This window comes from Hyposmocoma kahamanoa, unplaced genomic scaffold (genome assembly GCF_003589595.1).
Source record: "Hyposmocoma kahamanoa isolate Upper Pololo Valley unplaced genomic scaffold, ASM358959v1 78, whole genome shotgun sequence".
NCBI classification, from domain to species: domain Eukaryota; kingdom Metazoa; phylum Arthropoda; class Insecta; order Lepidoptera; family Cosmopterigidae; genus Hyposmocoma; species Hyposmocoma kahamanoa.
The window spans coordinates 2599425-2627008 of NW_020653945.1; the positions used below are offsets into that span (position 1 = coordinate 2599425).

General features: G+C 37.2%; 2 protein-coding genes across 3 annotated transcripts in view; one reads left to right on the forward strand and one right to left on the reverse strand.

Moving 5' to 3' along the window:
• Positions 1 to 18: 18 nt before the first annotated feature.
• LOC113233250 (dual specificity mitogen-activated protein kinase kinase 7-like) lies at positions 19 to 8220 on the reverse strand. The gene is made up of 5 exons (XM_026468293.1): positions 7984 to 8220; positions 5022 to 5113; positions 3136 to 3279; positions 1859 to 2086; positions 19 to 264 (listed from the first exon to the last, which is right to left on the reverse strand). The coding sequence occupies exons 1-5, from the start codon at positions 8126 to 8128 to the stop codon at positions 19 to 21; spliced, it is 855 nt and encodes a 284-aa protein (XP_026324078.1). The 5' UTR covers positions 8129 to 8220.
• A 1105-nt stretch (positions 8221 to 9325) lies between these two features.
• LOC113233043 (GTPase-activating protein and VPS9 domain-containing protein 1) overlaps positions 9326 to 27584 on the forward strand; it is a 62179-nt gene continuing 43920 nt past the window's right edge. For both annotated transcript variants that reach the window (XM_026467998.1, XM_026467999.1), the window contains exons 1-3: positions 9326 to 9767; positions 20533 to 20756; positions 24221 to 24388. In XM_026467998.1, coding sequence (XP_026323783.1) covers positions 9474 to 9767; positions 20533 to 20756; positions 24221 to 24388 — 686 coding nt within the window. In that variant the 5' untranslated portion in view covers positions 9326 to 9473. The remainder of the gene's footprint in view (positions 9768 to 20532; positions 20757 to 24220; positions 24389 to 27584) is intronic.

Below are 27584 nucleotides of genomic sequence, written 5' to 3' on the forward strand. Positions count from 1 at the left end.
TTAACCTATCGGCCTAACCTATATTTCTGTCAGTTTTCTGGTAATTGAAAAGGTACTCGGCTGAGTGAAGAAATTTTCACTTACGGCCAGGTACGCAGCACATCCAGCGCCTCTTGTGTTGGCTTTGGAATCGACGAGTCGTCCGCTGATGCCGAAGTCGCACAGCTTGATGTTCCCGCGCTCGTCCAGCAGGATGTTACTCGGCTTGACATCGCGGTGGATCACGCCGTGCACGTCTTTCAGGTACGATAGCGCGTTTACCGTCTGTATAGGAAATTAATAATTATAGTCAAGTCTTTTTTGAAGTCGGAATAAAATGACATTTTTCTTTTTTTCATTTTTCATTTTCACGGTTGCCAGTTTTCATATTTTAAATAATCATGTAGTTGTTGTTGACACTTTTATCCATAGATTGTGAAAGAATTTAAAATAATGCCAAAAATTTCTGAATTGTGAATGTTACCATTCTAATTAGCACTAATTGCGTTTTTTGCCTTCATTCATTGACTTACAAATAAATGGACGACGGGTCTAATACAAAAACCACGAAAAAAAATGTCCCAAGTCAACCTATTTAAACGTAGTGACATGTAAAGGAATATGAAAAAGCTAAAACGTTGAATTTAAATTGTAATGTCATCACAGTACTGTCTAATTTTGCTTGCTTCGCTGTCAGTCGAACAAACGAAGACTAAAGCGTGAATGACGCTCTGTATACGATTTTAACGCCCTATAAGTTCGGACACTTTTTAGCGCGGACCCGACGTCCATATAATTGTATGTCAATGCCTTCATTATTCTTATTTTGACAGTTGACCTACTAGTATCGAAATCAATTTTTATTCATACATACTTTATTAAATTACAGACGGATTCTATAATGAATTAAGATGAAAAACTGAAAATTGTCTTTTCTTTGTATTTTTAATAGAATTTTCTTTTAAAAATACAAAGAAAGAAATTTAATGCAGCGTATGTGCGTTATTATTATTATTACATAAACGAGACAAACAGTAGATAGTTGATAGAATATTTATCGACTGCAATCACTAGCTGCTTGCAATCAGGCAACACTTTTGCGCAAATGAACTGTCATTTTACTCTGTCTTCAAAAAAGACAGACTACAACAGTAAAAGTCGTATTAGGATAACACAGTCAGGGCACTGAACTAAGGTGGTCGGCGATTGATTACTTCACCGACAAGAGTAAGCTCTTAAATAAAGAAGAATTAAAAGTGTACACTTACTCTACAGTGCAGTATAGGTCGCCTTATTAATTATTATTGAGAGAAAACTCGATAAATAACAAAATGTTACTAAACACATTTGTCCCTTGTAGGTATGAACGTTTATTAATATCGACACTGGAAAGGTATAACGTCTAATGTGCATTTGGAAAATATTACAGAAGAGTGTTTTAAAGTAATTTTTTAAAGAAAAATAATCATAACTTTAATTTGATTTGTTATATGGAAAAACTGAAACTTTCTAGATTTACTTAAAAAAAAACTTTACGTGCACATTACACTTTTTATCTTTCCAGTGTCAGCCCCCTTTTTTTACATATTATGTAAGTATTGTTTATAGTGACCTCTCAACCTCTTGGTTATGCGGGAAGGTCACTTTGCGAACAAGCCCGCACAGAGATCATCTAAGTCAGGTCCTAACTTCAGATTAGCCTGTTTGCACGGACTTCATCCAGTCCTCTATAACGCTACTGCCTTAGGTGAGGCGCCCCCGGTGCACGAACAGCACTTTCCCTATTTTCCAGATAGGTACCGGAGCTGTAGGCACGCTTACTTCCCGTCGCGCTCGCGTCAATAAATAGGAAGTCCAAATTAAAATTTTCAAAACTCACCGCAACGGTCACTTTTCCAAGTATGTCCTCTGGTATAGGAGCGCGAAGCCTCTTGAGCAGTTTATCAAAGCAGGAAGCCATGAGCTCCATGCAAATCCAGACGTCAACGTCCGTCACAAAACAACCTAAACACCGCACGATGTAAGGACAGTCGTGCGAATGAACTACGACGTACAAGTCCATCAGAATGCGTTTATTTTCTTCTGAATTGCCCGATCGTCGCATTTGCTGCAAAGACAGAAATGTTGATAAATTTAAAAGAAAAACCAAATGTAATTGTAATAATAAAAAGATTGGAAATTCGTTGCCAAAATAAATACCAAACAACCTTTGCAACACCAAATTTTTTAACGCGGCGTTTCCTGCTACAAATTACTACTTAGCAATAATGACGCTTTTTGAAGTATTTTTCTTTTTTTTATAATACCAAGCGACACGCCTGTCCATAACGTTGCACCACCGCACAGAGCTTTAAGTAGCAAAGATCTGAAGGCGTCACTCCAAAACATAAGTTGTCAAGTCCCATGTGCCTGTAATTTCACCAGCACCCTTACAACTTACAACACATTACTGCTTGGCGGCAGAAATAGGTAAGGTGGCAATACCACCCTGAACTAATTCTTTCGCCAGGACCTCTACTGATACTAGAATTAGCTTACTCTGATATGACGTTTACGTTACTGTTCTGTATTGTTATTATATTCGCTATGAGCCTTGAACAACGTTTCATTACTTTCATTAATTAAATCGGAAATTACATCGCACATGAAATTAGATACTGTCGTAACTCCATTGAGGATATCCAATTTGAAAATTTTAAAAAAACGCTGAATGGATCTTATTGCGAATATTGTTTTTTTTTTAATTTCATTATCAATTTATAGACAAGAATATGTATATTGGTATAATTTAGTTTTTTTTTTCAAATCGTGATTTCTCAATTCCACGATTTTGAGTTACGATAGTATGTGGTTTCATGTACGACGTGTAGGAAAGAAAAGGCTTTCGAAATTTGTGATGTCACTATTCAAACAGTGATTCAAACACCAAGGACCGTTTTGACGAAAGAGACAGAGCATCTTCTCACCGCCGACTTCAACATTTAACTTTTATTAGCAACCAATACCTAGTGGTAATTGAAATAACCAATACCTACAAAAAGTTGTCACAAGGAAATTAGTCCGCCTTTTGTTTTTAAGTTCTAGTCTCTATGCAAGTGGAGTTTTTGGTGAAGAAAAATTTATCATTACTATATGAGTAACAACGCAAACACTCACTTTGACGGCTATAACAGCGCCAGATGGTTTATGCAGCATTTTGACAACGTGGCCGCAGGTCCCGCTGCCCAACTCGCCGAGGAGCTGCAGGTCCCCTTCGTGAGAACGGTACTCAACGCCTTCCACATTCAGTTTGCCACTAACCTGTGGTAAAATTGTGTTTAAAGACCAACTGGAAACTGGCCCTGTACTCTCATTCTGCGTCCGAAACAATTACTGTCAAATTAAGCATATTCGGCCAAGTTAAAAGACGCATCATGCAAATGAAGCTTCATACTTGACATTGTGTTTTGATTTGGTCGAGTATTGCTTAGAGTGGTGACACACGACGACCTTTAGCAGCGATGCCACGCGAATCACGCGTCCGTGAAACGCGCGATTGCATCGCCACACACGCTATAAATCCCAAGTGTATCGATGCAATCGCGTGTTTGTATCGATGCAGTCGCACGCTTGCATCGCGTTCGCATCACTGCTTAAAATCGCGCGTGTGTAACCGCTCTTATTTGACAGTAATTGTTTCAGACTGATGTTGGACGACGAACGAGAATAGACCCACAGTTGCAATACAGTAAGAATAAAAGATAATCATTTTTTTGTTATACTATGTCATTTAATTATTCACTATATTTTTTATATTATACATTTTTGTTTCCTTTTTTTAAATTCGGAGAACGCAATTTTACACAACTTAAATCACTAAGACATAATATCGTGCTGTGTACACTGTTTTTGGAATGTGGTCTAGGACTATCTGGGCTCATTTCACACTGGCGCAGAGTCGAAACGTTGCGATGCGTCATGTTTTTCGCCTATAGTGCATTCATCTCTATTTTCCCATTATTAAGGTACAAATTTAGGTAAAAAAACAGGACGCGACGGTTCGACTCTGCGCCGATCTGTGTTGAGCCTTACCATGTGTTGATTACATTCTATTTGAGTACCTTTAAAACAAAACAAAAAATAAAATTATTATTATCTATGTTTGTTATAGCTGACATTTGAATTCAAGAACACGAATCCAACATCATAAAATAAATTAAAAAATGTATGCAGGCAAATAGCAAATAGACAAAAGTAATAAATATTTATTTTGTCTACAGTAGTCGGTATTATTCATGCTGTATTAATCCGCGGTGGTGCCACTAAAGATAAGTCGCATTACATCATTTTTGCGAGTAAATTGACGGCTTGGCGACATTTCCTTGTCTTTGTGCTTATGCTATGCCTGCATTACTGGACTTTGTCCTCTCGTACAAAGTCATACTTTCTTTTATTGATAATGTCCATTGTAAAAAAAATATTTACAAATTCTCATGATTACAAATGTAAAATTGACACAATTATGTGGTCTCAATATTTAAACCTTTAAAAATCATCAATTTTTCGGAATTTCGGAATTGAGAGAATTCATTTACAGCTAAACTAAGCCCCGGGACTTCTCGGAACTGGTTATATTTGAATATGCGTATTATTTAATGAAATTTGAGTACATTGGCGAAAGATTATTATTTCCTGTTAAGTATTTGCTACAAATCATTGTCTCATAAAAAAAATATTGTAGTTATGTTTCTATGGCTACGTACATATTAAAATACTTTAGCCATTTTAAAAAATAAACTTGAGACAACATATGTATATATTGGAATGTTTAGAAAATAATCAGTAAGAAAATATACGCGTTGATAACGAAATGTGTATATTGTGTGTGTATATAACGAATGCCTGAACGTCCTAAATTTATCACCCCATTGCTTACCCCGACATCCAAAATAGGTCATAAGATGCGACTTTTCGCAACTAGGCACCTCTTAGAAAAATTTATAAGATATTTCTACTGCAGTGGCGTCTGGTTTAGGCTGTTGGTACTTGTAAAACATACACACCTTGTGAACTTCCCGCATTTTATGTTCTGTTTCTGTAGCTTGCGGTGATCTTGGTGGGTAGGCTGGGATCTCTCTACTGGAGAACATCAGGGCTGGAAAAAAAAAATTATAATTTTGCAGCCTATATATATTTTTTATACTATCAAGTGACGGAACGAAAAAGTCGTGCGCCTGATGTTTAGTTACACGCCTGTCCATAACAGTTGCAGTGCCACTCGGAGCTTTAAATCGCAAAGATCTGAGGGGCACTGCCACTGTGCCTGTCACCCTGAGACATCAATTGTCAAGTCCCACATACCCATAATTTGGCAATACTTCCCTGGACGAACTCTTTCACAAGGAGCTCTACTGCTGCTAAAATATGGTCCCAAGGTCACGACTGAAAAATATTTCGGACTCTTTACAGGTCCCATGGACACGCCTGACCATAGCACCTATAGAGTCCGAATAATTCATCAAAAAAAAAAAAAAACAAATTACACGATGTAGATCTGCAAAAATAGTTTCATTTCTATGTCAAATCCTGACGCGACAGTGAAGAACATAGTTTTTCTTTAAGATTCCACGAAATTGAGGATCCCAATATGACTTTTATTTATAAAAATTAAATCAACAAAATTTAGTCATAGAAATTACATATGAATTATTTAAATTGTGATAAAATTAAGCCACCTTTACTTAATGATGATAAGGAGCCTGTTATGAAAGGTGTTGTGTCATAACCAGAGAGTGGAATGGCCCGAGAATAGTTACCTAAACTTCAAGGACACTAGAAAAAATCTCTCTCTGAAATTCTAGAATTGTTGTATTGTATTTTGTTCTATATTTTTGATATCGTCGCTTAGCAAACAACACCGCTTAAGTCATTTCAAGTACTTAATTTAATGGGAGCAAGAAAAACCTGCACATATTATTGTAAAAAAAAAATTTTGCTTATTGTTAGCAATTAAATTAAAAGTTAAAATTAACCTATTACTAATGATAGGTAAAAAAAATTTGTAAAAATCTTTTATATAATAATATATGCAAGTGTTTCATGCTCCTATAAAGTTACTTGAAATTATCGAGTTCTTAGGTTGTCGCAATTGTTACATATAAGAAATTAACCTATTTTTCCAGATTAAAATTGCGTATATTGGTTTTTTTTAAACAAACCAACTTTTCGGGCCCTTTACAGGTCCCATGGTCACAGTTGACTGACAAGCAAGCTAAATAGTAGCCAATTAGATTTTACTATTTACATATTAAATAATATTATGGCCTGTATTAATACTAACAATTATCATGTATTTTACACCCATTTGATAAGACAACCTCAGTGATTGATTGGTTTGTACTGTGAGCATTGGATGAAGAGGTACCGGGTTTGATACCAGTTAGAACCAATTTAAGAAACCAAGTTTTCTTGATTAGTGTGGTCTGGGCATTCAGAGTATTGTCCGAGAGTGAAATCTGCTGCTTGGGGAACACTAAAGAAGTCCGTATGACGTGACATTTGTTTTCTGTATGCTTGCAACATAGGCAACAATCCTCGAGCACCTTACGCTGATTAGTGATTGTTTCACTATGATAGCAAGCACTATGGTGCATGTCTTCTTATTGCTACCAATACAATAAGAAGGCATACAAGGAATTCTCAAGTTTAACACTGAGTAATTGGTGTGGTCATCTGGCATAGCACTTTTATTATTATTGCTATTTAGCCACAAATATTTTTGTCACAAAACTAGATATAACCGAGTAATGATAATTATCTCATAAATTTAATTCTTCTTTGTCGGTTATACCTAATTTTTGTGGAGAAAATAAAGAAATTTATTATTATTATTTTGTTTTCTCGTCTCTTTGTCTAGTTTAATGGTTTTAAATGCAGTATGTGTATATTTTGATGACATATTATGGTAAGAAGCTATTCTGTCTTCTACTATATACATGAACTTTGATATTATTATTATGAGGTGCATGAAAGGAGCCTCCAACACATGCCATTCCTTTCCTGTATGTTTGGTGCAACAATCAGCAAGTGCTTTACTGCAATTTTTTTTAAATATCAAATGATGAGTGTCAGTCTGCTCTGAGGAGCTTTAAATCGCAAAGATCTGAGGAGCGATGCCACTGCGCCCGACACCCTGATAAGTCCCATGTACCTGTAATTTTACCAGCACCCTTACCCTTTAAAAGCAGAACACAGTAATGCTAACATTACTGCTTGGCGGTAGAAATAGGTAAGGTGGCAGTACTTCCTTGGGCAAACTCCAATTGGCAAATCCTTTCACCATGATGCATGCATGCATGATGATGCATTATTATGTACGCCATCAATACAATAAGAAGATTTGTTATCACTCACATTTAAATTGAAAAGCTGTTCAAGAGTTGTAGATGGAATCTTTCTATACCCTAGTAGAGTAAAGATGATCATGTATATTTATCTATGCACTCTACAGACTACAAAAGGTATAACACCTGTTTACTAAAACACAAGTACGAAATATGCAAATTTAAGCACACAATGGTGTGTAGACTTGGAGACAAAGCATGGGTTGGCATGAAAACATGGTACATCTTACCACCCACAATAATAACATGCTCAAAGCCATTTTATGCTAATTTCTCGCATCGTATTATGCCGCAGAATCATTGCAATACGGATTCTAATAATTTATACCAAAACAATATGGAAGTTTATATTATACGAAAATATTTACATCATATTTTTATTCATGAAATAAAGATGTGGTCTGGGGTATTCTATATGTTTAAGCTTTATTTAAGTGTAATATTTAAGAAATTGGTTATATATGTGTGAAAAGGCAAAGCAGTAGCTTTAGTACACGATAAGAATAGATGATTACCAGAATTTAAAAGGTCAAGCTAGAACGACATAATTTTCTCATTTTATCTCAATGATATATCAAAATTCACGATGGAAAAGATTAGTAGGAATGTATAGGATACTCACGGTGTCTAGGTCTCCTGCTGTTTCCAGGCCTAGAAGCTCCGAGACCACCTTGGTTGTGGTAGTTACCTTCTCCCTGAACACGCAATTCATTTTCTAATCGCTCTTCTAAACCTCTTATTCGTCCTTCAATAGAACTATTCGACATCGTAGAAGCTTAAATCCTTCACTGATCACATTTAAGTACTAATTACTTATATCTATGACCTAAATTTATTTACACAAAAATTAAAATCAAGGAGCAGCAGTCCAAGGATTTTTGATCGCCAACCATTTTCGTTCAATTTGTTCGTTCGTGGTAAGATCGTTCAATTGTACAAAATCAATCGGTCCTTCAATTATTTGAACGCCTCCGTGTATTTCGCACCAGCAAATATGTATATACTGCTTAGACTATGGAAACTTATTTTTTTCCATCCTCTAAGATATACTGTTTTTATGTCGTACACCAAAGCTGTCAATTTTGCTACGTTTAGAAATTATTCCAGCCATTTTACATGAATAAATTAAGATAATGATTTTTTGAAAGTTTTATTTTTTGTAAGCCAGAATTTAATTTGTCAACCCTAAGCGTCCAGACACACGAGGAGAAAGTTTTCGCGCGGCTACCACGCCGTCGAACAGCGGAGTCCGCGACGGTCGTCGCGCGGTCAAAGAGCGGAGTCCGCGGCGGCCGCCGCGCGGTTGAAGAGCGGACGCCGCTTGGCGACCGCGTAGACAAAAGACAAGCTAGTGCCTTCCAGCTAAAAGTTAAATAAATAGGACGTATTTTGCCATGACAGTTCGGTCTCTGAACACGTGCATGCGGTTGCTGGGCGGCGACCTCCGCAGACTCTGCTCTTCGCCAACGCGGCGGTCGCCGCGGACTCCGCTTTTCGACCGCGCGACGGCCGCCGCGGACTCAGCTCTTCAACAGCGTGGAGTGAGTGCGATAAAATTCCTGTCGTATAAACGCGCCCTAACGAGAGTGTAACTGAGCTGTGAACGTTTTTCCAACCAGTAGGGCTAGCACGACAGATCGCGACTTGCGTGTGATGGTTTCATCACGTTTTCTTTCACCATTAGCGAGCGAGAGGTAATGCTAGAAAGATTCTCATAACGTTGCACATTTTAGTTAATTTCTAAACGAATACTAGTATACCTTCGTGTGTGTGTGTGTGTGTTTCATTCATTATTTTTCATCAGTCATTCGTTCATTCATTTTAATTTCTCTTCTCGTCTAGTTTTAGTCGGAAACGAAAAGTGAAAATAAAAATTGAGTATATTATTCGATATAAGATTAAATTCACTTTCGATTAAATAATGTATTAAGTGCACAGTTTATAAACTAATGATTCGAATCAGCTGTCCAGTTTCCTTAAGCAGAAAGTGGAATCAATTAAAGTAGTGTTATTATGGTGTCAAAAACTTATGTTTCCCGTTCGAGCAAAATGACGTGATTTTCGTAATAAATATTTATCGAGACAACATGTGTTGTTGAACTATTCGCAATCATGATGCAGTCGACTTCGGAAGGGTGTATGAATATCGCCGAATTGGCGAATCAATTGAGACGGGAAAAGATATTTATCAATTCGGAGAAGCAGTTGCTTCAGAATCTCAACGAGGAAGTGGAGAAGAGTGCTTTGGAGTTGCTGCAGTCGGCATGGATATGTTCCCAGCAGCGTCAGAACCTCACAAACTTGATAACATCTCGATGCGAAGCTGAATCTATAGCTGCTTGTCAGCGAGCCAGCCTGCTGGATCATACCACTTTCGTAGATGTCTATAAAGTGTTAAAATACAAGGTAAGTTTATAAACTATTTTTTAAAGATTTTGTTGACAATTTTTTACTACTTTCTGAGCAAATTTGTCACAACTGGTGACTGAGTGAAAGTTAGTACCTACCTACCATGAACTATTGATAATTAATTTTGTGTTCCATATTTTTTATTATTTTGGAATATCATTTGAAATTCGATTATGTGCTTGGAATAATTTTTGTAGGTATATAACTGTCTACATTGACATACATAAGTAGTATGGATTGCCTGATTGACAGTTTTATGAAGGCTCATGCAATTTCTAGTGACCTATGATTATTATTTATTGAGCATTGGCTATAGAGCCATCAATATAAAAAAGGTAACAAATAATTAAGAAACATAATATACATAAACTAAAAATGAATTCATGTCAAAACTGTAACTCTTCCAAATGAATACGTAAACCATAGACAAACAATCGAAATACATAAAAACAGTGACCTAAGGAACTTGAACATTTTGAATATGGAATTTAGAGTACACCAACAAATTAACAGACATTTACTTATTAAGTCCACTTTTTTTTATCCAATGCGACATGGTATCCGCCCACTTGTAAAACCAATTAGTTACTGAGAATTTCCTAGAATTTGTTCATTAAACTAATGGGATGTCTGTATTCATAACACCATGATGATTCAATGTTTTTCACACCATGTTTTTCATCACATTTTTGGCCAATTCTTAGGCTTAGTTTTGCCAGTGGTGGCCTTTGAATTTGTTGCTGTTTATGTGAACAGCAATTATTACAAAAAAAGGATGAGTTAAATTATAACTATGATTTGCTGTTAAATTATTGTTTCTTTTTTTTTTAAAAGAAGTGATGTTTGTATAAACTCTGAATTCATAATTGAAAATTGTATAATAGGCAGTGTTTAAATCATCTGAGCATTCAAATTTTCCAAATATATTTAATAAAACTAACCTTATGACCCTTCTGCATAATACATACATGGATGCCAAAAACCTGATTTATGAAGCCGATAATTTTCTGTGTTAAAAGTACAATACATAAAGATTGAGTTGCAAAAAAAATCTTGTACAAATTGAAAAAGTAATGTAAGAGGTGATCTGGTTAATAAGTTTCCAAAAATTATTTAAAAAATCATAACTAGAAAACTACGAAAAATCGCGGAATATACATAGGGGTGATTCGGATACTCCTTAATACAAGGTACTTAATTTTTTTTCTTGACGTCACTGTGGCCGGGATGGCCACCCTGTATATTTACAAAGTGCAAAGTTTTTTGCTCATTTGTCTCAGGGGGCTTTTTGAAGGGGCAGTAAGAGTTTAATTAATATGACGATTTCAAGTGTAATTTACTTACCTATAAAACTAAAGATACAGCAATCATGCTCAATTGAAAGAAAAAAAAAGACATTGGAAAGAAAATTCAAAGACCGCACGATTGCGCTCATCAGCCGCGCGCGCAATCGCGCACTCCAACACGCGGTCTATCCTGTGCTATTGCCTTTACATGGACGCTCTTTCCGTTGCAATAATAACGAACACGTTTGCTTTAAAAATTTCTAACAGGTAATTGCGCATGATAGCGCGTGCAGGCTTTCCCGCGTACAATCCTGTATGCTCCTGATCACGCGCGATATAGTGACTGTGTAAAGGAGGCTATTATTTGAGTTTGAGTTAATTTTTTTTAAGTTTGTTTTTATGTATGTTACACCCACTATAACTAAGCAGTAAAGCTACTTGTGAAAGAGTTCGTCCAGGGAAGTACTGCCACCTTACCTATTTCTGCCGCCAAGCAGTAATGTTACCGTTAAATTACTGTGTTCCGGTTTTGAAGGGTAAGGGTGCTGGTGAAATTACAGGCACATGGGACTGGTCAACTTATATCTCAGGGTGACGGGCGCAGTGGCAGTGCCCCTCAGATCTTTGCGACTTGAAGCTCTGGGTGGCATTGCAACTGTTATGGACAGGCGTGTGGCTTACCATCAGGCCTACGACTTGTTCGTCCGTCACTTGATATTATAAAAAAACACTTGTGCTTGCCAGTGTTCCTCATATTTTTGCCGTTAAAGGTCTGTCACAGTATTATTGCTGCATACCACCATGTATATGATTTGTATGGACAACGGCACATCAGATTACACATTTTTGTTCGAAAATCACCTGCAGTGCAACGGAACAAGATAGGTCAATGTGTAGCTTGATATGCTGGCATGTGTACATTCTTTCACTTGATGTCATAAAAAAACGGTAAAATGTTGTTGAAATTGTAATCTTGTATTATGTATCATTGTTCTGTTTACAATATTCAATATCAAATCTGTGCATATAATTTTATAGCGAAGTACCACGTGTCTCTATACATACAATTCTAGATAACATGTGTTATGGTTAACGTGACCAAATTTTTTTACCCTCAGAGTTGGACGCCTGCAAATTTATTATTGTTTTAATAATAACACACATGTTTATGACAGTTACTAAATGTTTTATTATCAAAAATTAAATAAAAATCGTTTAATGAATCAAAAATTTTATTCATTAAATAAAAACATAGATAACCTTGTATAGTCAGTTGCTTGATGTCTGGTTGGCAGGTTTTATAGTAATATATTTTTCGCTTTCGGGTCATTTTTTAAAATGATTGTTGCGTGTATTCTGTTTAATGAAAGCAGGACACTTTTAAGTAATCTGTCCCGCTCAAAGCGCGGCGTATGGTCACGTTAGTCATTGTACAAATCCACTTGCTTAAATACAAGTCTGAAATTCAAGCAGTATTGTAGTAATGGTGAGTGCACACAAACAATGGAGAAAGAGCCTTGACGGCGTGTGACAATGACGCCCTGATCGCACTTGCAATATGTGACACATTGTAAATAACAACTGCATGTTAGTTAGTGAATTTTATTCATGTATATATGTATGTATGTATGGTTGTAAGATTTATTTTTTTTAGAGTTAAAGGCTTTATAAAAGAAAAATGGAAACAAAGAAATTATATAGTAGTAATATTTACCAGTTTTAGTTTATTTATTGACAGCCTTGGTAGCCCACCAGTTTGCATTTTGGCCACTGGATGTGAAGGTCTTGGTTTGATTATTGATATTTTTGGGAAAAAAACTTTCTAAATTTGTTCTGGTCTGAGTGTTCTGGGAAATGCCTCAGATTGAAATCCGTTGCTCTGGTAGTACAGGGAATTCTCTAATTTGGGTATAGGAAATTGGTGTGTTTGTCTGGCATATTATTTATTTACTGGACACTCACACCAATTATTTGGTCTCAATCTGGGGAATTCCCCATATTATGAGTACCAGAGTAAAGACAGTAACACCGCCAGCACATCCCTTCTGGTTACCCAGAAGAGAACCATTTTATACAAGATTTACGACGAACGATTCTGGACGAACTCGTTCACAAGAAGCTCTTGTGAAAATGTTCGTTCAGAGAAATACTGCCACCTTACCTATTTTTGCCACCAAGCAGTAATGTCAGCATTACTGCGTTTCGGTTTTGAAGGGGTGCTGGTGAAATTACAGGCACATGGGAATTGTCAACTTATGTATCAGGGTGCAGTGGCAGTGGCCCTCCGATCTTTGCGTTTTAAAGCTTTAAGTGGCACTGGAACTGTTATGGACAGGCGTGTCACTTACTACCAGGCCCACGACTTACTCGTCCTGTCACTTGTATAAAATCTTCACAGTAGACATAGAAATGAAACTCCAGCGACTGTTACAAATTATATTACAAGATCTTTTTCACTATAAATTCGAACAAAACAAAACTACGTCTTTTCTCATCAAATATCTTTTTCACAATGGCGGCCGCCTGTCAGCGTTTCGTTGTTTCGTTGATATCGATGATGATGATATCGATTTATTTCTTATTTCGATAAAACTAATTCTTAATGACGCAAAGTAAGTTCTCTAACGGTTCGCTAACACTTGGTATCATAAAAAAAAGAATATTTTTAAGAATATTTATACGGATTAACGCCGATATATAGTGTATTCCACCCGTTAGATTTAGAAAATGAAAAGTTTTAAGTATAAATAATGTCATAAATTTATCAACTTCAACTTCAACTTTTGTGTCTATGGCTCCGTCGTTTTGCGCGACGATTTTGCCAATGTCAGGGTTGAAAGACATGTGTAGCGGTGGTGAGATAGATTGCCGGTTATTAAAATACTTCGGCGGTTTTTATTCACAATGACGGTTATATATATATTTTAATGACATTACAAAAATATAATTTGAGAGCTCATGTTATTTTCTTTCTTTTAGAAACATTGTAGGAAGTTTTATTTAGCGGGAAATAAAAAATAAAATCGTTTAGTAAAACAAAGTTAGGCGTCGTTTTCGTTCAGTAACAAACTTTTGACCGGTGTCAGCGTGGAAAATGATCATGGAGGATGGAGAAAGAAATAAAATTATACGAAAGATAATGGGAGAATACGGGAAGAATGAAGAATATTCATTTTTCTTAAAAATTAAGACTGATCGGAAATGAGAATTTTTCTCCGACTCACATTGTTGGGGCAGAAAATTATGTAAATAAATTTATGTAAATAAATAATCGCGGTTGAAATACCCATTCGGCTTTATATGTTTTCATCTTAAATCTAGTTAATTAATGATTAGGGAGAAATTAGTTTTTTCGTGCTTTTAATTTTCTCACCCTCTCTCCGCTTAAAATTAATAAAATAAATAACGAAAGCGCAACTACAAACGCAAAGCACCACCAAAAGGCGAAACCCGTGTCGGGTATATCGTTGGTGATGGTTTGTGACTGTAGTTGCGCTTGTGTTGGACATTAGTTAACCTTCGAGACAAAAGGAGTGAGAAACAAAAACTTTACACTAAAGGTTATTAACATAGCTTCTGCGTACATACTTCCATGACAAAAATCCGTGATAGTGACCCGTTTAGCTTTTGCAGGTTGTCTCGACCTTATCGTTACCTCCAATGCACACTACGCCAATTTTATTTCCATCCATGGCCAAAAATGCAGCAAGGAAGCTTGGAATCCTGTCCGAGACAGTTGCTTCACCTATACTAAGCACAAGTTCGTGCAGGGAGTACTGCTGCCACCTTTTGGGATGGCTCTGCTACATATCAACCGGCCACTTGGGATTCAGTTGACAACTGTAGCAAGAGGCTTATAGGTGGCTCGGTATTAGTGGAGGCGAAGCTGCAGAGCCTTGAACAACGCCGTAAAGTTGCCTGCTGAATACCGATATTTTACAGGATATATCACGGAGAGTGTGCGATGGAATTACACGATTTCATTGCACCTATCACCGGGGGACTAGGCGTAGGCTTGGGTTCCACCCCTATGTTGGGGATATTCCAAAGATTCGCACGAAGCGTTACGCTTCCACATTTAAATGGCGAACGGCTATGGAGTGGAATTCCCTGCCTGCAAACTTGTTCCCTGAACGTTATAGCTCGGATCGTTTCAAGGCGAGAGTGAATAGGCAGTATTTAGGTGTGCATGCTCCATCGTCGACCTCATCGTCACCTTCCGTCAGGTGAAATGGAGGTCAAATACGCACTTATATTTTATTAAAAAAACTTTTTTTTAAATCTGGTAAAAATAGTTTCTTTCCCAATATTTAATTAACTTGCAAAGGGTTATAACAAAAATTCCGCTGGGGATAGTGCAAATCCGCGTATGTAGTATTGGTAAAAGGCGCGTATCTGCACTTAACCAAATTTTATAGGAGAGGGATATAACGTTATTATTTTGTTCTTTAAATGTCGCCGACGGTCATTTTTGCACAGAAAGCATTAATTTATGTTGTCTACGGACTTATAACAATATATTCCCGACCATCACGCTAATTTCGTTGCTAAGACATTTACGCGGATTTTATTCCGCCACTAAAAATACCAAATGAAAAGTCATAATCCAACGCGTAATTGCACTGTCCCCGACTATTTCACATTGTGTGTCATGTATATTGTAAGTTTTATCACTAATTAATGTCATTTTAATTGTATGAACTTTATAGCAATATATCAATAGGTTAAGGACATTCATTCACTTTGTCCTTTTGGATAGAAATAATCAGAGAGGTCTTGTCATTGTTGTAAATAACCACTCATGATATTATTATACTAGACATTTACCTACAACAGTTTACCAGATTTTATAATATGTAAACGTAATCCTTATTGAGATATAATTCATAACTCATTTGTTTGAGAAAACGTCTCCTTGAATACCTCGAAGATAACGATCTTCTCAGTGATCGACAGTATGGTTTTCGTCGTGGTCGATTTACTGGGGACCTTCTTGCGTATGCCACACAGTTATAGGGCGAGGCTGTCGAGAAACGCGGTGAATCGCTTAACGTGTCTCTCGACATATCAAAGGCCTATGATAGGGCTTGGCATGATAGCCTGTTACACAAGCTTCCAGATTACGGAATTCCTGCACATGGATAGGCGATTTTGTGAAGGATAGGTCAATCCGCGTAGTTGTAGATGGTTACTAGTCTGCTCCTCGTGGTATAAATGCCGGTGTACCTCAGGGATCTGTCCTCTCCGCCACTCTATTCTTGCTGCATATCAACGTCCTGCTGCTGATGTCCGGTATTTTTGGGTACGCAGACGACAACACAGTGGTAGAGAGTTATGTGCCAGACGCCCGAGACAACAGCGGAGAGATCCGGTGTAAACGAGAGGCGATTGTCACTCGGCTGAACCTGAACCTGAAAGCGGCTTCCGACTGGGGAGATGCAAACAGGGCCAGGTTTAATGCGGCTAAAACACAGGCGTGTCTTTTCACATCAAAACGGAGTCTCCTACACCTTACTCCGACTTTCCGAGATGTATTCGTGCCGATAAGGGAGCACCTTGAGCTACTTGGTCTGGACTTACCATCCAACCTCAACTTTGGGCTAACCATCGAGTGCTTGACAAAGTCTGCTGCCGGAAAAGCTAGGCATTCTTTACAAGGTCGTGCGGTACTTCACCCTGAACAGCCTTTGAATCTGTATAAAGCACAAGTTCGATCGTGTTTGGAGTATTGCTGCCACCTTTGGGACGGCTCTGCCCATTACCAGTTAGCTGCCTTGAACTCGGTGGAGTGAAAAGCAAAGAGACTTATTAACAACAATTATCTTGTGGAGTCGATGCTACAAAATCTCGACCATCGCAGAAAACTACCACCCTCACCGTTCCTCCTTCTGTCGACTAGAAGGTCCGGAGCACTCCATTCTTATGTCGTTCACTCAGCGCTTTGCTTCCTCTTTTCTGATGCGTACGGCAAAGGAATGGAATGCTCTACCGGTATCTGTATTTCCCGAAAAGTACAATTTGGGGCTATTCAAGGCTAGAGTGATTAGGCATTTTTTAGGCAAACGCGTCCCGTCGTCGGTCACGTCGTCGCTTAACATCAGGTGAGATTGTGGCCAAACGTGTCTCTATTACATAGGGCGCACTATAAGTTTCCAGAACTGGCCACTTACTTAAATAATATTTAAAAAGTGATTACAACATTTGGAAATGGAACTCTTTGGCTGTAGAATACAGTTTGTTTCATCGGACTATCACTTGTTTTTACATTGTGGCGTCATTTTAGAAATTGGTTGTCTACATCACTTTGGGTTTAACTCGTGAAAATTTTCGTAATATGATTTTCTACGACTTTAAGTGTAATGTAACAGCTCAGCGGAGCTTCGCTCGTCTTCAAACTGCTTTTGGCTAGTTTGCAGAATTCAAACGCGGTCGTGTGAATCTCAGTGATGGTCGCCCGTCCACTGCTGTATGCAACAAAAACATCGATGCTGTGCGCCGTATGATCAAAACAGATAGGCATGTGACATACCATGAGATTCAGGCATCTTTAGGCAAAGGCATGAGTCAAATACAATCAATACTACACAAACATTTGGTTGTGAAAAAGCTGTGCTCTCACTGGATCCCACACAATTTGACTGAGGCTCAAAAAACGGATCGCATCACTTGATGCAATGCCAGGCTTACCAGATTCAACGAAGGGGCGTCAAATTTGGTATGGGACATAATAACAAGTGACGAAACATAAATAAATAAATAAATAAAAATTTTTTTTATTAACTTTCACAAAAGAATGGATTCATAGTTACGATCCTAAAACAAATCAGCAATCGAGAGTATGGATCTTTCGAGATGAGCCGAAACCAACCAAAATGGCGCGCGTGCAAAGTGCCTCTAAGCGGACGATTGCTTCTTTTTTTAATAAAACTGGACACGTGGCTACTGTTGCTTTGGAGAATAGTTGTACCGTGAATAATGATTGGTACACGACCATTTGTTTGCCGGAAGTTATTGACAAAATCCTTAAAAATTACCGTAAACGCCGTATCATCTTGCACCACGATAATGCCAGTTCTCACACAGCCAGACAGACAAATGAATTTTTGAAGGTGAACAACGTCGACCTTATGATCTATCCCGCGTATAGTCCCGACCTGGCACCTTGTGACTTTTATTTATTTCCAAAAATAAAGAACCAGTTACGCGGTCAACGATTTCCATCACCTGAGGAGGCTGTCGAAGAGTATGAAAAATATGTTTCAGAGATTGTCACGGAAGAGTGGCATAAATGTTTTCAAAATTGGTTCATTCGTATGAAAAAGTACATTAACGCTAACGGAGAATATTTTGAGAAACAATAAATTAATTTCTGACCATTTGTGGTATTTTTTTCTTATTCATTCCGGAAACTTATAGTGCGCCCACGTATATATATAAAAAAAGAGAAAAAATGCCTACAGGTTGTATAGAAGTTACTATTAACAAAATAAGTATGGTTTCACTGTGTCCGTCCTGTTTGCCTGCCAGATAGTTTCTTTTTCTTTAACAATAAGGCTACAAAAACTGGACGACAGCGGGTGGCGGCACAAATTGGCTGAGGGTCGTATTCTAGAACTCGACTCAATGTTCAAGTCAGGATTTGAGTACGGTTTAAAGCACTCGAAATCATACTCAAGTCCCTGCCATAGAATAGAGTCGTATTTCCAGTGCTTGTGTTTCCAGTGCAATCCTGACTTGAGCATTGAGTAGAGTTCTAGAATACGACCGTAAGTTTGCATAATGCTATTCTCCATGGCGCAGCGCCGCTAGGGACGGTACAAGAACGTCAAGTCATAAAAAAAATATTTATGTCATACTGAAAAATAAGCCCCTGTTTCCTCTATCACCGCCTCATTTAATGCAAATCGGTCAAAAATCAGATAAAAAAGTCAAATGTATCGTATCAAAATTCGACAATTCGACAAGTTTTGATGTTTTGGTTGCAGATGAGAAACGGAATACTCGTAAGTCCATTTTCTAATCGAAAATATATCGACCTCATATAACTTTTTATTTCAAGTTTTTTTTTTTAATTTACGCGCCAATTTAAAAATAGTAACGTCAGTTGTTTAGAAAGGAGTTCTAATAGTTTTGCATTACTTTTTTATATTCTATACTTCTTTCTTTTTCGAGATTCAATACTTCCAAGTGTCGCCAGTTACAATTTTAAATATGCACTGAAGTTAATTTGTATGAATTGGAACAATGTGCTTACACAAACAGATTCATATTTTGAATTAAATGTCATTGTTATTATTTAAAGTAGCTTTTTGTTCCACGACTAACGTAATCGTGAAACAAAGTGAATATGTATCGAGTTCTTAGGTTTTCGCGATTGTTACACATAGGAAATGAAACTATTTTTCCAAATTTAAATAAAAGCAGTACTAATTAATATGTTTTAGTTTATTCTAATTTCTATTATTAATTAATAATAAATTGAACTTAATAAAAATTCATTCAATAAAATAATTTGTAAAACTGAATGTAACGTAAATTGGAATGTTTTCTTTGTAAAATTAAAAATAAAGTATTTAATTAATAACTATTGTAACTATAGTGAAAAAAATAGGGTGGTTTGCATCAATATTAGACATAACTGGTTGAAGGCTGTACCACCTCAGTCAACCGTGACCATGGGACCTGTAAAGGGCCCGAAACGTCGGTTTGTTTGAAAAAACAAATATACGCGATTTAAATCCGGAAAAATAGTTTCATTTCCAAAGTGAATAATGTGCAAATAAAATTTAAAGAGTAAACAACACGTCAGATGCTTTAGAGTGCGTACTTTAGATCTGGCGAATGCATGCTGCATGCGTGCAATTAAATACATGTTAATGTAATATCTTAGAATAATAACGCATAGAATGATAGTTTCACATCAAACGAACTGTCACAAGTGTGGCAAAAATCAAATTCATGTAGGCTAGTTTTAGTAGTAGGTTAATTTTCGGTTTTAGTGAATATTTATATAAAAATACAAGTTGAAACGCGTTACTTCCTTGTGGAATGTGATGTTAGTATCTATTTTATGTTTGTCTGACGTATTTTTACACTCATTTACCGCACATTTCGTCATTTTTAGCTAAAATTCTTGATCTGTTCGCGGTGCAAGTTGACCTTGAGCACTGAAGGCCCGCCCGCTCGTGTAGGCCCTTTTGGCGCGCCTCAATTTGCCTCACTTAACGTGTGCGGACTAGGTTTCTATGCGTTATTATTCTAAGTGTAATACATATACATGGCGCGCGAGCTGCGCGCGAGAAGCGCGCGAACAGCACGCGGACAGATCGCACAACTTGACCCTCGTGTGCAACTCGCATGACAGGCGCATCTGTACGCTGATTTAAATTAAAAACTTATTTGTACAGAATATACATTTGCCTGCACCTGGCTGTATAATGCGCGCGTTCTTTACGAAATTTTTCTTTTTTTAACAGGAGGCAACAGCACTTGGAGAGCTGTTAGGATGGCTGCGGGACTCCCCTCACCTCGTGGCACTATGCCTCCTCCTCGGCGAAGATCACATGCCCCCAATCCTGCCGTCGTCTCTGGTAGCAGGGTTATACGGTAGCTGTCGGACGGCAGTGGATCGAACGCGGTTACTCGCCGTTATACGGTCCCTGATTAAGCATCATATGACACCTTCCAGCGACCCTAGAAAGTAAGAAAATCGATTTATTTATAGATTCTAAGACTCGTGATTATTCATTAAATGATTATCACTAATTGCAGGTTTTTTGCCACGGTATGACTTCTTTTTATTGTCCCAATATTTTGGAACGGCTACACGCTCCATGGTCAAGTGCTCACTGGCTAGTGTCAGATGACAGCTGATTAAGAACATACTTATTTGTCTACCCTCTTGCGCTGTCAACGACTATCTTCATCTCGATTATTTGTGGCGTTACCATTGTTACTCGCTTTTTTCTGACAAAAAAATCTATGATTGGTGATATACATTCAATTCTTTTATTTCGTCAATGGTACAGGTACACAAAACAGGTGAAGACGAACAGATCTAATACAGTCATTCTCAGACTAGTGTTCACTACCTAATTTCTGTGGATTAGAGAAAAATTTAAATATCAAGTATATTTACGTGTAATTATTAAAAAATGTTTCACGGTTCAATACTCGTATATTAAATAATATTGCACGATAAAAAAAATCGAAAGCTTAAATAATAAAAATTGTCACGGAAATTAGGTAGTGAACACTAGTTCGAGAATAGCCGAATAGAGATAGGGACTTGATTGCTGGCGTTACCAGCGTTATAGCATCCGCTCAACGTTGATCATTCTTAGCACTTCAGAGTTAAGAGTGCGCATGTCTATAAGGGCTTGTAACGGTTGATTGAAAGTGCTGCCTTGAGTGTGTGCGAATGTTGTGTTTATTTTTATTTCTTTTAAAGGTACACAGAACATAATTGAGACATACACGTTACAATACTATATTACAAATGCATCATATCAACCTGCCTCCGCGGCTAGAGATGGCTTTTTACCCGATAAATATTCGTCAAAGGATAAATATCCAATAAATATCCGTTTTTACGGAATATTCATCCTAAAACATGGATGAATATTTTTTTGTGTTTTTTATAATAAAATTCATTACAATTATTTTTTTATTAAATAATTACGTATGATTACTTCTCATTTTGACATTGTTTTTTAGTAACAATACTGTTTTAGTACCTACGTTTTTCGAGTCGATAACATCTCACTAACTGCGCGAACATGCTCTTGTAACGTAACAAAAGCAAGCATTATAGGCGGTGAGGGAGGTGAACCGAGCATTCGCTGCGTAACATTCGGTAGCCTCGTTCACCGAGAGTATTCGCTTCTAATATAACAATCTGTTCAGATTATAAGGCTGCGACTCCACCAGATATGGTGGAAATGTTTTTCAAGTCTTAAGGAGTGCTTTTGAGTACCTTTGATTCGAAGGCACTCGCGGGCTCTCAAAGGCACGCGCTGGCACTCAAAGACACTCAAAGGCACTCGAAGACATTCAAAGGCACTCGCGGGCACTCAAGGGCACTCCTGACTCTCGCGGGCACTCAAAGGCACTCGCGGGCACTCCTGGCTCTCGCGGGCTCTCAGAGGCAGTCGCACGCACGCCTTGCTACCGCGCACATCTCTGGTGGAATCGCAGCCTAATCGAATCTTGAATGTTACATTACAGGCGAATGTTCTCGGTGAGGGAGCGCCCTTATTCTATATACGAAGCTAAACAAATGTACAAAAACGGTCCAACTTAGTAACTTGAAAAAAAATCCATAGAAATGTTAGATAGCTGATTAATACCGTGTGGAGACATTTTTTTAACAAACTACGCATTTAAATAATAATAAGGTTCACGCAAAAATACAGGGACTTACGGTACTTAAAAGGATTATTTTTATCACTGCGTATAAAGAAAAGGTATACACGTACATGCTACTAAATTGTATCAATGTTCAGAATTAAGCTAAAAAATATACTTTATTTTACTAAATATAAATAATAAACCACGATTAAAATAATTTATCCACATTTTTGGATAAATATGGATATTTATCCATATTTGGATATTTATCCATATTCATCTTTCTATTGAGTATTTATCCCAGTGATATTTATCCATGACCCATCTATCTGTGGCCGACCGGTTACTATGCTGGACTACCACGCAGAGGTCCCGGGTTCGATACCCGGGCTGGGAGAAATAATTGTATGGCCTACATTTGTTTCTCTCGTGAGTTTGGGTGTAATTTGTGCTTGTCTTTGTATGTGTCCATGGCACACGCGATACAGGGTTTCCCTAGTGCGGGGCTATGAGTGTGTGTGCGCGTTATTATTATTATTACTACAATATCGACCAACTCGCGTATTGGTAAATTATTGCAAAATGTTAGTAACTTCTTGTGAAAGAGTTCGTTCAAGGTAGTACTGCCACCATGCCTATTTCTGCCACCTAGCAGTAATGTCAGCATTACTGTGTTCCGGTTTTGTAGGGTAAGGTGCTGGTATAATTACAGGCACATGGGACTTGTCAACTTATGTCTCAGGGTGACGGGCACAGTGGTAATGCCCGTCAGATCTTTGCAATTTAAAGCTCTGAGTGGCACTGTAACTGTTATGGACAGGCGTGTAGCTTACCATCAGGCGCACGACTTGTTTGTCCCGTCGCTTGATCTTATAAAAAAATATAAACACGTTTATTTTAGGTCGTATATTTTTATGTAAATAAGTACCGCACACTAACCATGACAATGCTCTTAAGAGGATGGATTGTATGTTTCTTGGAAGCATTGTTTGTTTTTGCCATATAATTATGGACCTATATTCTATGGTTACTTATCAGTACTCCGAAATTACATTTTCCAGAAGTAAAGTTTGCTCGAATTTTCATAACCTCGAAAGTAGTTTTGAGAAGAAAATGTTTTTTCTTTTAAATCTAACTTAACCTAACCGAACCTAATCGTGTATTATAAATAAAAAATAAAAAATAAAAATAAAAATGTTTTATTGGTTACTTTCAAGAGGCATATTACAGGGGCTGGTGTTTCCTTTTAGGCTTGAAAGGGCCTGTGTTAGGAAACACCGCTCTTCTAATTTAATTTAGTAACAGTTTGCTCTTATATAATAATAATAATCCTAATATAGTTTTAAGTATTATTAAAAATACAAATAAGAAGTAAAAATAAAATAAGTGAATGTTATAAATAACTAAACTGGTACTTAACTATTAAAATTTATATCACTACAGATTAAGAACTAATTAACCTACGTATGTCTCAGTGCAAGTATGTGTAAAAGTGTATGAAATGAAAATGTGTGTAAAAGTGTGAGTCAGTGTAAAAGTGTGCCTGCATGTCATACAATTGCAAAACCCACCATACCCTAAATATTATAAAGTGTATATATATATATATATATATATATAGTACTTGTAACATATTACACCAAAAAAAGTATTTGCGATAAACATCCAACATATCCTGAAAGAACGGCGGTTTCGTTATAATTCGGTTTTCGGTGTAATGAAAATTCGAACAAACGTTGTTTCGGAAAAGAAAAATTCGAGTTTGTGGTAGGTACTTTTCCGCAACAGTAAATGAGATCTCACAATATCTTACAGATTGTTCCGCACGGGAAAATGCGCTTTAGCATCTCTCTACTCAGTATTTAGAGATGGACATACGCCGGCACGGCAGTTCCTTGTAGCAGCATTACAGGGGCCAGTTATGGCTGTGTTACATGAAGATGAATTCTTCCTGGACATCGATCCTGATAAGGCAATGGAGCGGTAAGCATTGCAATGATTTCACAATCCATTAGTAATACTTTTTTATATCCGATATATCTTCCAAATGAGAACGTCTATTTAAAATAGCGTTTATAACTTAAATAGATCTTGCGTGTACACGCTAATAGCACAAACATACATACCAATATGCGATAGATATACATGCAGGAGGTACTCTGTTCGATCTCCATCGATGCAAATTCGTGATGGACATTCCAAAAAACATGGAGGTGCTTTTAAAATCGCGGTCAAAAACAATTTACAAACATTGAAAGAAAGTATCAAAGAAATCTGTCCATTGGAAAAGATTCATACTCTCAAAGCATGAGTAGTCCTTGTCGAGCATAGTGGAAATTCATTTAGATTAGTGGACGTTCATTTATCCATATTAATGGCCATAGTATTTTCATTTATCTAAACTGGACACAGCCTTTCATTTATATACAATATCGAATCGATACCAGAAGTATCAATTAACGTAAGGGACATTTTGTCGAAAATCATTGAATTCGGAAGTTCCCGCTCTATCGATTGGTATTATTAAAATTTAAGAATGCCCAGTAGTTTAAAATATGGCATGTCCCTTACATTAAAAAACATTTAAAAATACATTTAGTTCTGCTTTACGTTACTAATATTTTATCTGTAAACCGTCGAGCATAATATAAGCAGGAAGAGAAATAGAAAATTGTACGTTATTCTATTGTAAAGGATCCTTATACTACTGCTTACACTATGCTCGACGGTTTACACATAAAATATGAATAACGTTAGGCAACTAAGCATCTTTTTCTAATGTAAGGGACATGATATATTTTAAACCAGTGGGCATTCCTAAATATTACGTTTATAGCATGAAAGAAGAGGAAATTCTAAGAAACTTTATTTTAGACACTATCAAAATTGGAGCAGACAGAAAAAACTTATAGGCTGATTTAAAAAAATAAAATCGTTTTTTGGCTCATCTGAAAAACCGTGGTTTGTCCCTTACATTAATTCATATTTCTGGTATCTATGTTGCTTTATATATAACGACGCGACGCGTGATCGCTTTCACGGGGTGGTGCTAATGCTCTTCGGTGGCACAGTGATTAGTACTATGTGCGCTTGATGAGGAGGTTCCAGATTCGATCCCTTATTTGAGCCAATTTATGAAAAAAAAAACATTTTAAAGTTGTTTCTGGTCAGGGGTCATTTTGGGTATTGCCCTCATAATTATCGTTACTCTGGTACTCATAGTACAGGTAATTCCCTAGTTTGAGACCACAAATTTGGAGTGATTGATTGCCTGGCATTTTTTCCTTAAATACTTTTCTTTTTGGCATAGCTTCCAAGAAAAAATAATCTAACAGAGAGACGGTCGAGATACAACAACGCTATAAGTTGTATAAGTAAATAAGTATCTTATTTCCACTACATCGGGAAGTATGCCTTACATTTTGAACAATTGTGAAATCTTGTACCCGTAATAGAGTCTCTGTATACTAACTACGTAAGGTGGCGTGCGGACGCTTCGGGCTTCGCCCTCCGGTACACCTCGACCTACGGCCTCGGCACTTATGACTTTAAAAAATTAACAATAGCTCTTTAATGGCGACCATATTCATAAATGGCAAAAAGTTAATATTGACTGCAAATTATTATTCAACACCCATAGAGAACCCCACATGGCGATTTTCGAGCAAAGTTTTATCAACCGCTAAAAAAGTTTGTAAGGCAGCCATATTGAAAAATGACTAAAAGTCAATTTTTATCGCAAATTATTATTAAACAGCCATAGAGATCCCCACATGCCGATTTTCATCTGAATTAGAGCAAATTTCTATCTGCCGCCAAAAAGTTTTCCAAAAAGCACTACTAAAAACCCCCCATGACAATTTTCGAAGGGATCAGAACAATTTTTTTCTATTGCCAACAAACGCTTTTATGGCGGCTATATTTGAAAACGGGGAAAAATTAATTTCGAGCACACAAAACAAATATTTATCCGGCATTTCTAGAGGCCTTCACATGTCAATTTTCAGCTGAAACAGAGCGAGCCTCTTTCGGCAGCTATTTTTAACGAAAAGAAAATAAAAAAATGGCGAAAAAATCTTTTGACCCCAAATTATGATTCCCCCAAAGATTCCTCTCCTGCATGCCAATTTTCAGCCGCATCGAAGCAAGTTTTTCTTCGGCCGCCATTTTGGATTCGCCATCTTGAAGTTTTTTTACACAGGCAGTTGACCACTATTACCCTCTATGACATTCCTTCCAGCACCTCCTACCTATCTCTAATAGTTTCCGTGATAGAAGGCTTCGAAATTTGTATGGCGGCCATCTTTGTTAATATGAATTTCGAACATTTTTTACTTTCTGCAGAAATTGACCAAGGTGTATCTCATAAAAGTGCACAAAAATTCCCCCATGTGTTACAGTTTTTGCAGGCCGTTGATCACTCGTTTATATTTTCCACATTTAGGTCTTCTCATATTTGATTCTTTGCCTTGGAGCCTATCCGCGTACAACGGTATAAATATCTTTTTTCCACCATATCTGGAAGTATGCGTTCTATTTTTCTGAGTCAGGATTTGTAGCTTTATATATACAGGCTGTATATTTGAAAATGAGACATACTTATAGAGTGCGTTATATTCCTGATTCTGAACCCAAAAAAATAATAAACTAATGAACTTAAACTTTACAAAAAATATTTGTTTATTTTTTTTTTGTCGACTACTACTTGTGAACAACATTACTTATCGAAATCTATGCAAACCACTATTATTGCTCCGACCGACGCAGCGGCGAGAACCAAGCACAGGTCGGCATTTGCAGAGACAGTGTACGCGCGACCTTGGCCTAACGAAGACACGTAAATTATTTGTACTTCCGCTCGCCCGAACAGTGCGCCAACGGCGAACGCGCCTCTCGCTTGCAAAATGGATATTTATTCTAACGTCGAATTGACTGAGATGGTGCGACTTTACGCAATAAGTGGTGATAACGTGAGGCGAGCTATCGAAATGTTCCCAAATTGGAGTTTACGCGGAGGAGGTAAACAGTGTCGAAGTTGTTGCATGAGAGGATTATCTCAGCATTTTATACTGTGAGACAAAATGTGTTTGTGTTGATCAATTTAAAACAAAATTTGCCACAACGTGCTAGACTATGCATTGTGGAAAACGGTGGACATTTTGAACACTTGGTCCGTAAC